Source organism: Trichomycterus rosablanca, chromosome 19 (assembly GCF_030014385.1).
Source record: "Trichomycterus rosablanca isolate fTriRos1 chromosome 19, fTriRos1.hap1, whole genome shotgun sequence".
NCBI lineage: Eukaryota > Metazoa > Chordata > Actinopteri > Siluriformes > Trichomycteridae > Trichomycterus > Trichomycterus rosablanca.
In genome coordinates, this window is record NC_086006.1 from 22983063 (window position 1) to 22996287 (window position 13225).

At 33.9% G+C, this 13225-nt stretch overlaps 2 protein-coding genes across 2 annotated transcripts; both read left to right on the forward strand.

Moving 5' to 3' along the window:
- Positions 1-884: 884 nt before the first annotated feature.
- Positions 885-3546, forward strand: hoxc10a (homeobox C10a). Its single transcript, XM_063015198.1, has 2 exons — positions 885-1663; positions 3135-3546. Exons 1-2 carry the CDS (start codon positions 949-951, stop codon positions 3407-3409), a joined length of 990 nt encoding a protein of 329 aa, XP_062871268.1. The 5' UTR covers positions 885-948; the 3' UTR covers positions 3410-3546.
- Positions 3547-10323: 6777 nt separating this feature from the next.
- hoxc9a (homeobox C9a) lies at positions 10324-12403 on the forward strand. The gene is made up of 2 exons (XM_063014973.1): positions 10324-10867; positions 11832-12403. Exons 1-2 carry the CDS (start codon positions 10330-10332, stop codon positions 12071-12073), a joined length of 780 nt encoding a protein of 259 aa, XP_062871043.1. The 5' UTR covers positions 10324-10329; the 3' UTR covers positions 12074-12403.
- The last annotated feature ends 822 nt before the right edge of the window (positions 12404-13225 follow it).

The window sequence follows — 13225 nt, forward strand, 5'->3', positions numbered from 1 at the left end:
GTTTATTCATTTAAAATTATTAATATATTCTCCATAATGTTTTTAAACACTGTCAATGATTTGATAATAATTATTGTATATATATATATATATATATAAAGTATATATATATATATATATATATATAAAGTTGGTATACATATACATATATACATACATACACATATATATATATATATATATATATATATATATATATATATACATATAGTTGTCTCTGAAAGTAATTTTACTACTACTTTTTTATATCGTTTTAATTTTTGAACGCTATGTAAAAATCAACTAAATCAAGCATACAATGCAACGACAACAATGGCTTTCGTGCAAGTATAACACACTTAGCTTTCTAAAAATAACATTCAAAATAACCTTTACTCAATATTAAAGAATCATAAGACAAGAAATGCATCGAACCATCTGATGATTATCGTAATGACGAACAAAAATACCAAATAGTCCAAATACACGACATCAATTTGTGTGTCCATTTTGTAAGAGAATAAGGTTGTGAGATTAAATTCTGCTTGCTTACGTTTTCTCTTTTCATAACGTTTGTAAAGTACATCATTAAAATACGTGCATTACTTGTTTGTTCTATTTTTCTTCTGTCACGCAACGGAATGTTTAACTGTTCGGGTTATCTTTGTTCTCCGTAAAAGATTATTTTTTTCTCAATCATGTCGACTAGATGGCGCCATTGCCCTGATCTTCTACTCAACTCCATAACCAACTTGACCCGCTTGACGTCAGCGCAGTCTAGAGCATCAAGGCCACTTTCAAACCCTATTGGTCTGAAAGTCATATGACGGGTTCGCCTTGAATCCATAATAGTGTTGCGAATCCCCCCCACCCATCCTCCAAAAGATGTCAGCGTCCTACTGTTCTTATCCATTTCGACATAAACGTGCTTGCCTTAAAACATTAGATCGAACTGCCAAAGTAAGCAAAATGTCATGTACGAACAATGTGGCAACTGGGTCATTTTTGATGGATTCTTTGGTTGGAGGTACGTCATACAGAGGTGAAGGATTTTCCGCAAACTCGGGGATGTACATGTCATCGACTGCAGAATATGGCTGTCAGGCTGTAAGAAATTTGGGCGTCACTGGTGCACCCAACTCCAGACGAGAAGAGCTGACCCAAAGCAGCGTACCAATCAGCGGCTATGGACACGCACATTACCTGTCGCAGCGGGACGTCTGGACGGCCGCCTCCAAAACTTACAGACGTGCACAACCTGTTGCCCAGCCTTTGCACACGTGCTCTTTTCCAACCAGCGGTGTCAAAGAGGAAGTCATTCCTTGTCTGTATCAGACTGATATTGACAACCCCAAAGAATCTGCGGAGAGGTCCACCTACATCCGACTGGGGGACAATAGCGGACATTCGGATCAAAGCAGCGTCTCAGCCGTTGAGTATTTCAGAGAGAACCAGGTGTATTCAGGTGAAAGGGTTCAGCAAGTAAATATTGTCGGTTCGGACTTTAACCCAACCTCGAGAATAACAGCTCCACGAGCAACAGATTCATGTGTAAAAAGCAGCAAGCCAGCAAACGAGATAACGAATGCTGAGGAGCAAACCGCGGACAAGAGACAACAGCAAAAAAAAGATGGCTGTCAGAAGAACCACAGCTATACAGACGATTCTGATAGTGAATTTAAAGGTGATCGAAGCACGTCTCTCAGTCCATCTCTTAGCATGTTAATGCTGTCTTGTATTTGTGTGAGTGAGTGTGTGTGTGTGTGTGTGTGTGTGTGTGTGTGTGTGTGTGTGTGTGTGTGTGTGTGTTCTAAGTCATTTGGCTTAACTTGAAAATGTTCCTATTATGAAATAATAATGGACATAATGGAATTATCTTCTCTGTCTGTTTTGTAGAAAAATAAGCAAATAAAATTAAATGTAAAAAACCGCCTAACAGACAACCCGTTTATATTTATAGTTTCAAAAGCATTTTTTAAAAATCGTCTTTTAAATGCACAAAATGCGACAAGACAATAAAATATGAACACATAGCAATAACTAATACATATAATCTATTAAAACATATGTATTACTGTTATTATTATAAAATTGTAAATTTATATTTTTACTATTAAACAATTAGTAACATTTTTCTTGACCAGTATTTCCAATAAAATGGTTTAATTTGTCTGTTGTAACTGCTAGCACGATAAAAAAAAAAGAACACACACACACACACACACACACACACACACACAGAAACAAACACTTACTGTCTGATCTGCTATTTTCTTACTTCACATTTGTTTTACACAATTTGTGCGGTAACGTAAAGTTTACACAAAATTACTGATAAGAAAAGTACAATACACAGACTAGGGCGTAATATGAATAGTGGACACATAAAAATGTACATTTAAAATACAGGATTTCAGCCACATTAAAATAAAAAAACTTATTTGTATTGTATCTAAATTTAACTTAAAAGCTGTCTTTCTTTTAAGAAAAAGAAAATATGATTTATTATTATTTTACTTGTTTTATTCATTTATTTTATTTGGTTTATTTAGCTTGCCTGTCTCATTAAAATTAGTAATTAAGTTTTATTAGTACGCAGGGTTTAAATCTTTTTCTGAAACGACAACGGGCTTTAGAGGTATACGTTTTACTGCACGAAGACAAAAAGCACTCTTTTCAATTTTCCAAAGTAACAAAGAGTTTTTCTAAAACAGTGCTGACCATAAATTCGATTTGCGATATTTATAACAAATTGGTAAAATAATATTTTTCGAGTAATTAGTAGTTGGTAAATTTTCATTTAAATATTCATTCAAGCTGCATTTTAAATTATTTTAGGAAAAGGGAGAGAAGTCTTTTTTAAACAAGACATACGTATAAAATGTAGAGCAAAATATAGTATAATATAAATGCATTGTAAATGGTTTTATACTTTATTTGTATTTAGCATTTTTAACAGTACATTTCTCAGTATAAACAGATGTAAAATTAGTTTTATTTACCTATTTACTTATTATTATTGTTTTTATTATTTATGAATCACCTTTATTATCTTCTTCCATAACCATTTAACAACTATTTTGTCTATGGTAAATAGCTAATAATCTGGCACATATCTCAGTCTTAACATGATACATTTCTCTTTATTGTTGTAGATGAATCTAAGTTGGTCAGCACAACGGGGAACTGGCTTAAAGCTAAATGTGGACGAAAGAAAAGATGTCCTTACACTAAGCACCAGACGCTTGAGCTGGAGAAAGAGTTCTTGTTCAACATGTACTTGACTCGAGAGCGCCGTCTGGAGATCAGCAAGAGTATCAACCTCACAGACAGACAGGTCAAGATCTGGTTTCAAAACAGAAGGATGAAACTGAAGAAGCTCAACAGAGAAAGTCGGGTTCGGGAGCTAACAGGTTACAACTTCAACTGAAGGCAGAACGAACTTACTGTAAAAATTATTGTCATCATAGAACACACACACACACACACTTAAAAGCTATGCTGGCATTCGGTTTTAGAAAAACTGACTGAAATATCTTTCGAAAAACATAATTACGTTGCATTTGCCAATAGCGCATAAAAAAAGATTTTTGGCTTGTTGGAATGGTATTGACAGGCATGCCTTTATTAATTACAAAATCTTTCTCTTTTAGCCTGCATTCTGAGTTGTCTTTATGTCTTAAATTAGCTAGTTTTAAGTGCGCGTATATCCTAAACATCTGCGTACTGTGTACATTGCATGTCTATTATTAAGCTAAGGGTTTTCGTTTAAAAGTCGTCTGTTAAATAAAAGGGGGTCTGGAAATCTAACGTGTTTGTATCGCCTTCCCCTTGTATATCATCTTTAGCATTTTGTTAAAAGTGAAAAATAACATTAGGGCAAAAGAGGACTTAAGACAGAGTGAGAGAGGGTGCGTGTGAAAGATGAAGAATGTAGCACTTTCAATAAGAGTGGGATTCCCCATAACGTTGATTTAAATATTATCCAGGTGACCACAGTAAGTCAAGGTCATAAAATTGTAATGTCATGACGGCCCTGCAAAGCGCTGGGGGTGGATTTTATGATCTGCAAATATAATGTGCTGGTGCAGTAAAGATGCATTAAAAAGCGGAGTGGAGGAGGGCTAATCCACATACCCAGGACTGCAATGTGCTGGCCTCACTGGAGAGCTCTGCGGGCTTCTATGGAGGCTTAGCGCCTCTGTTTTGGCTATGTATGCTAAAAACACGACGCTAGTCAAAATGGATGTATGGCAACAGCAATGCTGACTAATAATTGGATTCTTCAGACAACAAATAACCACTTTTTGGACGACAAAAAGGTAAGGCTTTTCTTCTTTCCTTGCTTTTGCTAATGGTTTTTAAGGATGTTCCTCCATCCCTTATGATCAGTTGTTACCTTTAAGAAATAACATATTTGAGCAAAGTGTGTATTTTTTCTAACATATTGAACGCTGGCGTTCTTACATTTTATTTTGTTATTGTCTGATGTTTTCTTTTCTTTCCTTAATCAAAACCAACACGTTGTTTTTTGTGAATTATACATGTTATATTGTCTGTTGCAAGTAGTATTCATAGTTGTAACTGCTAGACTAAATTAATGTGTTTTAATTTAAAGCTATAACCCAGTTGCATTGTATGGCTTGTGTGTGGCGATTTTGTTTGCTTTTTTAAACGTAGTAATATTTAGTAATGTTCAATTTCTGGCCTACTAAAAGTTCAGCAGAATACTAGTATTTGGCAGTGAAAAACAAGAGGTTTTAGAACCCTTTAATGAAGAGTGGTTTACTTGTCATCTAAACCAAAGAACAAAATTCTCACTTTTTAGACATTTTGGAATTTTGTACTTTTTTAGCGAATAATGTTATAAATGTCGTTGTCGTGGTTGCTTTTATTCTTCGGTGGATAACGTCACACGCAGCTGGTGCGTGGTTTAGGTAGTTTCATGTTGTTGGGATTAAGCTTTCTGGCTCGACAACAAGAAACTGCCTTGATTACGTCAGTTCGGCCTCATCAAGGGCGACAATTGCCTTTAAATTACACCCTGTGTAGTGAAGACTTCGCAAATGGCATTGTAAATGAACTAAAGGTTATAGCCATGGTGGGCTCTCTTCCCTTAGTTTGGCTTTTAAATGCATAGCTGTAAAACTGATTTGAGCTCTAAAAGAAAAAAGGTAGTAAACATCACACAGGGTAAACTTCAACCGCGCTATAATACTGATTGGTTTTGGTTTGGGTAGGACTAAAATTGCTTCCGGTGTTAACAGTGGCATGCACATTAATGTTAAGATGATTTTATTTCCAAAATATGAAGAGATACATGAGTATTCACCTACATTGCTCTTATAGTTTGCTCGATTGATGGCTGAATTGCTTATTGATTGCTCCAAGGCTGGTGGACTGGCTGTTTGGATAGGTGTTTGGTTAACTGGTTGGTTAGATGGATGGATGGATGGATGGATGGATGGATCTCCTAAAGAGTTTAGTTAGAAACTTATGCAATTGCACTTGTCCTAATGTCAGAATACAACAGTATTCGTGTTATAGATAAATGTATCCCTGCGTGTGGTGGTACTTTGTGTACGCAATATTCAAATAACTGTAAAATAAATTTTAAAAGTTAATTAAACTTTTCACACGTTTTCCGAGACAGCTGACAACAGTCGAAAATATTAACCTGGATTTTAAGTTTAAGGTTTATTTAACTTGTATAAAATTATTATAAGTATAAAGACTTCTGAGTGTCAGCTTAGTATCAAGAAGTCACTTGGAGCAAATTATCGCCACCTGCGAATACATAATGGTTTTATGTATTTCTTTAAATTTCTAATATGTTTTACGTGCGGTGGCTGGTCGTTAAGTCATTATTATTGTCGACTCGCGACCCATTTGTAAAAGGGATAATAAGTCGACATAATATCTAGGATATCTTTGATTGTGAAAATTGGATTTCAACTTCAGTTGTAAATTCGGTTTTGCTGTCGTAAAATGTTCTGATTAATCTGGTTAATATTATAAAACCATTTATTCATTAGAATTCATTGAAAGCAATATTTTTCTTCAATTTAGCGTTTTTGCTAAATTTTGCTACAAATTGTAGCAGTTTATGCATAAGTCGCAACGTTACTGCAAAACTTTTAACACAACGTTGTTGACCAAATCGCAAATTTTCTACACTAAGAGCTAATAAATCATTGTTAATTGTTTAAATTTTTTGTTTTAAATGTTTTAAATCTTCATAACATTTTAAACGCATGTGGCTTTAAAACTTTAAAACAAATCTGAGATAAATTATGCTATATCTGCATATTGTAACACACTTTCACTCAAACTTTTTGCGACAAAAAAAGACAGTCTGGAATCCAAAGTCATTTTCATTTAGTTGGGTGAATACAGACCTCCTTTTGGAATGCACCAAAAACAAAGAATTTACAGCACACAAAATTACCCCCACAAGACAATATCTATATATACTATAGAGGTAATTTCATTCCTGTAGCCCGAGGAGCAGTAGTGCCCAAAATGAGATTACCCATTCCAAGTAAAAGTTGAAACATGTTATTGCAAAACATCAAATAATTGTATTTAGCCAAATTTTGTTGGCCTAGTGATCTTTTTTCACCTAGAATAAATTAATAAACAAAATCTAGGAAAAAGTAAATGTTAGCATGGTACTGAAGACATACCAGTATTTTAAACATCACCACATAAGCTGTTGTTATTAGTGGTTTTATATATTCAATTTAAATCTTGTTGATAAAGTAAATTATTGTCATTTATAATTTGACAAGCTGATAAAATGTAGGCCAAAATAAAAGTAAAACATAATAACACAGTAGTTGATTAAGCCCAAATTATTTAGTACATCTTCTTGTTAACCTTGTCGATTATGTAGTATAAAAGTTTGCTAAACTTGCGGTAATTTGCTATCATTTTCGTTTGACCTTTACATTCATACATTTGAGACAATATGATATTTTAAAGACAAAACATATTAAACGAACAATTTACAATAACCACAATATTAATATGCTAGGTATATATGAATGTACTTATATTTGTTTTTTTATATAAGATAAATAATTAACATTCATTACTAAGATATAAATAAAACATGGAACCTGACTCGGGGTGTCCAAACCTTTGCTATACTGCAATTATTAGGGGCAGTGATAGCTCAGTGGTTAAGGTACTGGACTAGTAATCAGAAGGTTGCCGGTTCAAGCCCCACCACTGCCAAGTTGCCACTGTTGGGCCCCTGAGCAAGGCCCTTAACCCTCAACTGCTCAAAATAATTGTGTTCAGTCATAATTGTAAGTCGCTTTGGACATGTAAAATGTAATGTAAATTATTGCTATAGGATAAAAGATAAAAGCAAGGGCAACAAAATAGGAAATGTTGCAAGAGAAGCCTCATCAAGAATTATATCCATTTTGTATACTACACAATAATTTTCATTTTTAGTTAGATGAGTTTGTACAGTAAACTTTTGTTACAGTAACTTACATAACGTATATAACACATTACTGAATCTAAACAATTATGATATTCTTCATATGGACTACTGAAATAAATGTACGCGAAAATCGCAGAAGAGTTTTTTGGTGGTAATTGAGTATTATTTTAATCAAGCTTTACTTAAACTGTGGATTTCTTCGTGGATAGCACAAATATAAACAATTACAGTAGATAATTGTGATACCCTTCGAAATTAAGAGGTATCGTTTACGTAATATTTTGTTTACTTAAAAAGTGAACAAAAATAGATGGTTTAATGCTTTAGGATGATTTGATTTTCCATGACTGTTAGAGTAAGCTGGCCAATGCAATGTACTAATGCATTTACGTTTGAAAAAAAGAATTATTTTATGTGTTTGACCCTTTAGCATGAGCAAAAATGTAATATTAAATCATTTATCAATGTATTTTTTTTCCTTGGCTTGCTTAGTAAGGGCTTATACCACGATTAATTGTAACAATTTACTGCGTCTAAAAATAACTAAACATTTAATTTCGTTTGGCCAAAAGTTATTTTAAATTCGTACTTTATTTGGTTTGATATCCAAAGATACGTTTGGTACCTTGAAACGTGATGCCAGCCTCCAGCCTGTAGCGACCGTGAAGTCTATAGACCGTGTGGTGCATGGCAATGGATTACAGCCAACCTTGTTTGACCATCAAACAGCACACTGTCTCAATTTATGGTCTTTAGCTAAAACTTCGTCAAGATCACTGTAAAAATCTTTATAGCCAACAGTTAAATAATAGGCTTCAAATTGCCTTTTACCCTCGGGCTTCACTGTTCCCGAAAGAAGACATTTAAAAACTGAATTTTCCTTCAGCATCTTGAATAGTTTACATAATTATTTTAACACGATTGTAAAAAAATGTAACACGACTATTAAAAACACTTACAAACACACAATGTGATAATAATAGCTAAAATACACATCATATTATTCGGAACACTTACTACTTATTACATAGAAAAAATTGGTCTATCAAAACAATAGCTTCTAATTTGTAAAACATGTTAATTATTTTACTAGCTTTACGCGGTCAATACAGTTAAAAACTAAAAAAAAAATAAAGAGACTGGTATGTTTAAGTTTTTGAACTAAGCTTTATTTGTTTCAAGGCAGAATGTTTAACAATAACTGGTTATAATAATCAAGATCTTGCATATTCATCAAAACATAACATAAACAAACACTGTTTGACACTTGCAGAAACGCATATGATGTAGGTTAACCATGACAAGACAGAGAATATACAGTATATTTCGCTATTTCCATGGGTTTTCTGTGACAGCCATGGAGAGCATGTGATAAGAATGTTTTATGGGTTCTATGTATTTGAAAAGCTTAACACATTTGAATAAATATTAAAATATATGTATACGAAATATAACACATTTACACCTGAAATATAACACATTTACACCCGTGTTTACTGCAGCTTTAGCAATAATACGCTGGTTTAAATAGATAAAAATGTAACCAAGTAACTGTAAAAATTATGTAATATCTTTTCATTTTGAAATTGTCTAAAAGACAAAATAAAAAAACATTTGTAGCTATGTGCAGACCAATCTCAACGAAAAGCCTACATATTTAAGTATTTTCAAGTATTTATGTTTTTTTACTTTTTAATTTATTTCAAAATATCACTTAAAAACAATACGCGTTTAAACCAAATGAATGGCTCGATTTTTTGTATTGACGTCGACTAAACAACAAAAAAATCTTTAAAATGACAAAATGTATTTATTATTGAAAAAATCAATTTATTGTTATTTATCTAAATCATAACAAGCACACTCTCGATTATATTCATCAGGTCATTTTCATATTTTTTACAGTGTTATTTAAAATAGCGTAAATATGCTAACCAAATCATACTTTGCCAAAAAAAGTTTAGGATTTTAGAGGACAGAACACATCACTTACACCTCGGTCATCCATGCTTTCTTTACTATTTTTGCTGGATTACTCGTTGTACAAACACAACGTCGATTATAGCTAGGAACTAACTGCAGTATTATTAACGACACGAACAATCAAATAGTCCTCATAAAATTTTATTGAAGGACATGAAAGCTTACATATCCACTTGCCGAATAGGGCCTCTGTACTAGCCAAGTTTTAAGGGTCTTACTGCTCCCACCTTTACAAATTTTAAACTCTGTTTTATGAGGGATTCCCTGAATTTGGATGATCTGAAACCGATGTAAACTGAGGTTTCACTAAAAACAGCAAACAAAAAGAATAAATTGGCTCACAAATAATTTTATGTATACACGTTTTATCAATGGTCAAAGACTGTTATAATCGTCCAAAATACTAATAAATCGAACATTCAAGGATAGACCTGTATAGTTAGCGTATTTCAAAATATAAAATATTTGAGTAAAATGATAAGCAAAAGCTAAGCTAGACAAAGCATAGACAATATAGTAAATCCACGATCAGGATTTATTACAGCAACAAATAGTACCTCGAAATTCTTTAAAATACGTTGTGCCTTTTCATGAATCCAAAAGGTTTCTCTTGTCTCAAAATACATTTTATTGCTAATCTGTGTTATTGTGTATGAGGTTGCTCAATAAAACATAGAAATATACCACCTACTGCAATCCCGTAAGTGCATTGCTATCCCAAGACCCGCGCATTGATCTGCTGTGCGTTTTTTCAAGGGGTAAATGTAATCACGTGTTTCAGTGTCGTCCAATAACAGCTTGGAAAGCGTTTAGAAATAATTACCTGGCCTGATTGTTCTATGGGCAGATAAAAAGTACACATACACGCCATATAATTATTGGATGCATGTAAAAGAGACGGAAACATCGCGATGTCGACTACGGGTCCCATAAGTAATTACTATGTGGATTCCTTGATCAACCATGAGAGCGAGGATGTTTTGGCGACTCGTTTTTCGACTGCTGGTCCGACGTCCTCCAGTTCACGACCGACGCCTCTCGTACCGGAATGCGTGGATTATCCATCCTGCAGCTTCGCCCCTAAACCACCCGTTTTCACTACCTCTTGGGCCCCTGCTCATTCGCAATCGTCGGTAGTTTATCATCCGTACACTCACCAGCCTCACATAGGAACAGATTCAAGGTACGTTCGCTCGTGGCTTGAGCCTATCCCCGGCACTGTGTCCTTTTCAGGCTATGCAGCTAATGGCCGACACTACGGGCTAAAGCCTGACGCTTTTCAGGATCCCCGAACTGCAGACTGTTTGACTTCAAACGGGCGCACCTATTCGGATTACGTCTACTGTTCGGCCGTCGACATCAGAGACAAACAGCAGAATGCACCTTCGCCTGAGTCGGAGATCCTGTCTTCCGGGAAGCACAAAGAAGAGAAGGCTGAATTGGACCCAAGTAAGTTTAAAGCCGTTCTGCTTTACAGCTGGTTTTGAGACGTGTCTCGGTTTTATTGCATTCGCTTGGTGGTTGGCTGTGTCGTCCGTCGTAAAACCAAGTTCTAAAGCCTTTTATCTGGCCTTTGCTGTACTCGGCTCGCTCAAGTCTGCTTTTGGGGCTGTCCATTGAAGATGGACGCCGTAAGACATAGTTGTAAAACGGGCAGTGGCTATAAAGCGATCTCATTAAAATAGCTGTGAAATCTGAGCACTTGCTTAGTTCAAATTAAAATTACAAGGCGTAACCACATAAATGTGCATTTGGGTTTTTGTAAGTACTAGTTGGTTGCGGGTTGTTGAAGTGCCAACAGCACCAAAATGATATGAAAAACAAAATATAGGTATATGCTTATGGTACGTTTATGGGAAGTGCAATTAACATGTTACTTCTAAAAAATTTCTTTTCTTTTAATAAATTATGTTAATACGCTGTTTTGGATTTGGATGAAATAATATAGGTAAAATAAATGATAATAATACCATAAAAATGAAATGCGAATACATGTAAGACAACAAACAGAATAAAATAAATGCATTAACTGAAAAGTAGTACGTTTTCACTGCAGACTTGACGTATTACACGTTTTATGGTCCTATAAAAGGAACAGATCTATTCAGTATTTTACGACGCCAATTCTCACAGCTAGTCAGCCATTTAAAAGCTATGGAAAGGCAACTCTGAATGCTTTAAATGCTTTGGTTGCAGAGAATATTTTACTGACTTCAAATTGTAATTAATTTAAAATGTTAGCTTTTTCTTAACTTCATAAAATCAAAGTTTTCATAGTTTTGATCGTTATTTAAACACTATTGACACACTAACACATTTAGGATAAAGGTTGTGCTAAAGACTTGGTTTAAGACACGTTGTGGTGTTTGTTTATAACATGCTAACGTTTGCTTATTTATACTTTTTTTTCCAGATAATCCCGTGGCCAACTGGATCCATGCGCGCTCCACAAGGAAGAAGCGGTGTCCATATACAAAATATCAAACACTTGAACTCGAAAAGGAATTTTTATTCAACATGTATCTAACCAGAGACCGGAGATATGAGGTAGCTAGAGTGTTGAACCTTACGGAGCGACAGGTCAAAATATGGTTTCAAAATCGACGGATGAAGATGAAGAAAATGAATAAAGAAAAGAGCGACAACAAAAAATAATGGATCAAAACTTATAAGTATACAGACTGGTAGAAACTTTTAAATACCATTGTCTTAAGTCTTAACAGTTAGCGCTTCCCCGCTATAAATTAACAAAACACACAAATATTTCTTGTAACTTGTATTTTACCAACTTTAAAATTTGCTAATGTACCAACGTTAACAGTATTAACAATATATTTTTATTGCACAACATATTTGATTTTAGATATGTTTGTTATTTTTATATCCCCTACAGAAACTACCCGGAGTAGAAGTGAAAAGTAATACCTGAACTGTTATATTCTAAGTTCATTATTTATGAGTTTTACGTCGATGTTTTTCCTTGTGTAACTGTTACGTAGTTAAAATATGTTTGTGTCGTATATGTAACTGTCTGTACATTTTCATAATTGTAAAGATTTCAATTGTAGATGTTCCTAAATATACTACTACCATCTTAATATAAAAGTATTTGACTTTGTCTCTTATTTTGACAATTATATATATATATATTTATATATACACACACACGTTTGAAAAAAGTGTCATGGGCAGTTGGCTACATTGTAAATAAAGAACTGATTTTAGCCACCACGTTTAAATGTCCTCATCTGGAAAAGTCGTGCATGATGACATATGTAGCATGCATGTCTGTATGTTAAAAGGTAGGTCCTAAATATCATTAAACACTAAAGACAAAAAATGGGATTCAATGCATGTTTATTTAATACCCAAAAGTATCGTCATGATTATTTTTTTCCCATGCCTTTCGTCTAAGAGCTTTTCGTTTAAGCAGTTACATGTTGTTGTTGTTGTTTTTGACCCAGACAAGGGAGTTGAGCTTGCATAGACCAGAGCCGCCATGGCCTTTGAAATAGCAAACTTATTTAACAACTACAAATAACGACGACGACGATTATGTTGATTATAATAATAATAATAGCAAAACAACATTATATTTACTTAGAGTGTATAATGCAATGCATTCTGCTAAACGCATACATTTAAAAAAGAATTAAAAAAATATTAATTGATTAGAATAACAATATCTATTTTGTATTTAAACTTTACATAAATATTACGTTTTCAATTATTTAAACACGTTTTTCCAAAACCTTATTATATAACATATTGTTGAGGTTTTTTTTTCTTTTTGTATCCGAACACGTA

Bases quoted from the DNA above. Each gene is read 5' to 3' on its own strand.
- hoxc9a (XM_063014973.1), top strand. From the start codon at position 10,330: ATGTCGACTACGGGTCCCATAAGTAATTACTATGTGGATTCCTTGATC. The intron at 10,868-11,831 runs GTAAGTTTAAAG...TTTTTTTTCCAG, and splicing joins GAAGGCTGAATTGGACCCAA to ATAATCCCGTGGCCAACTGG.
- hoxc10a (XM_063015198.1), top strand. From the start codon at position 949: ATGTCATGTACGAACAATGTGGCAACTGGGTCATTTTTGATGGATTCT. The intron at 1,664-3,134 runs GTGATCGAAGCA...TTATTGTTGTAG, and splicing joins TTCTGATAGTGAATTTAAAG to ATGAATCTAAGTTGGTCAGC.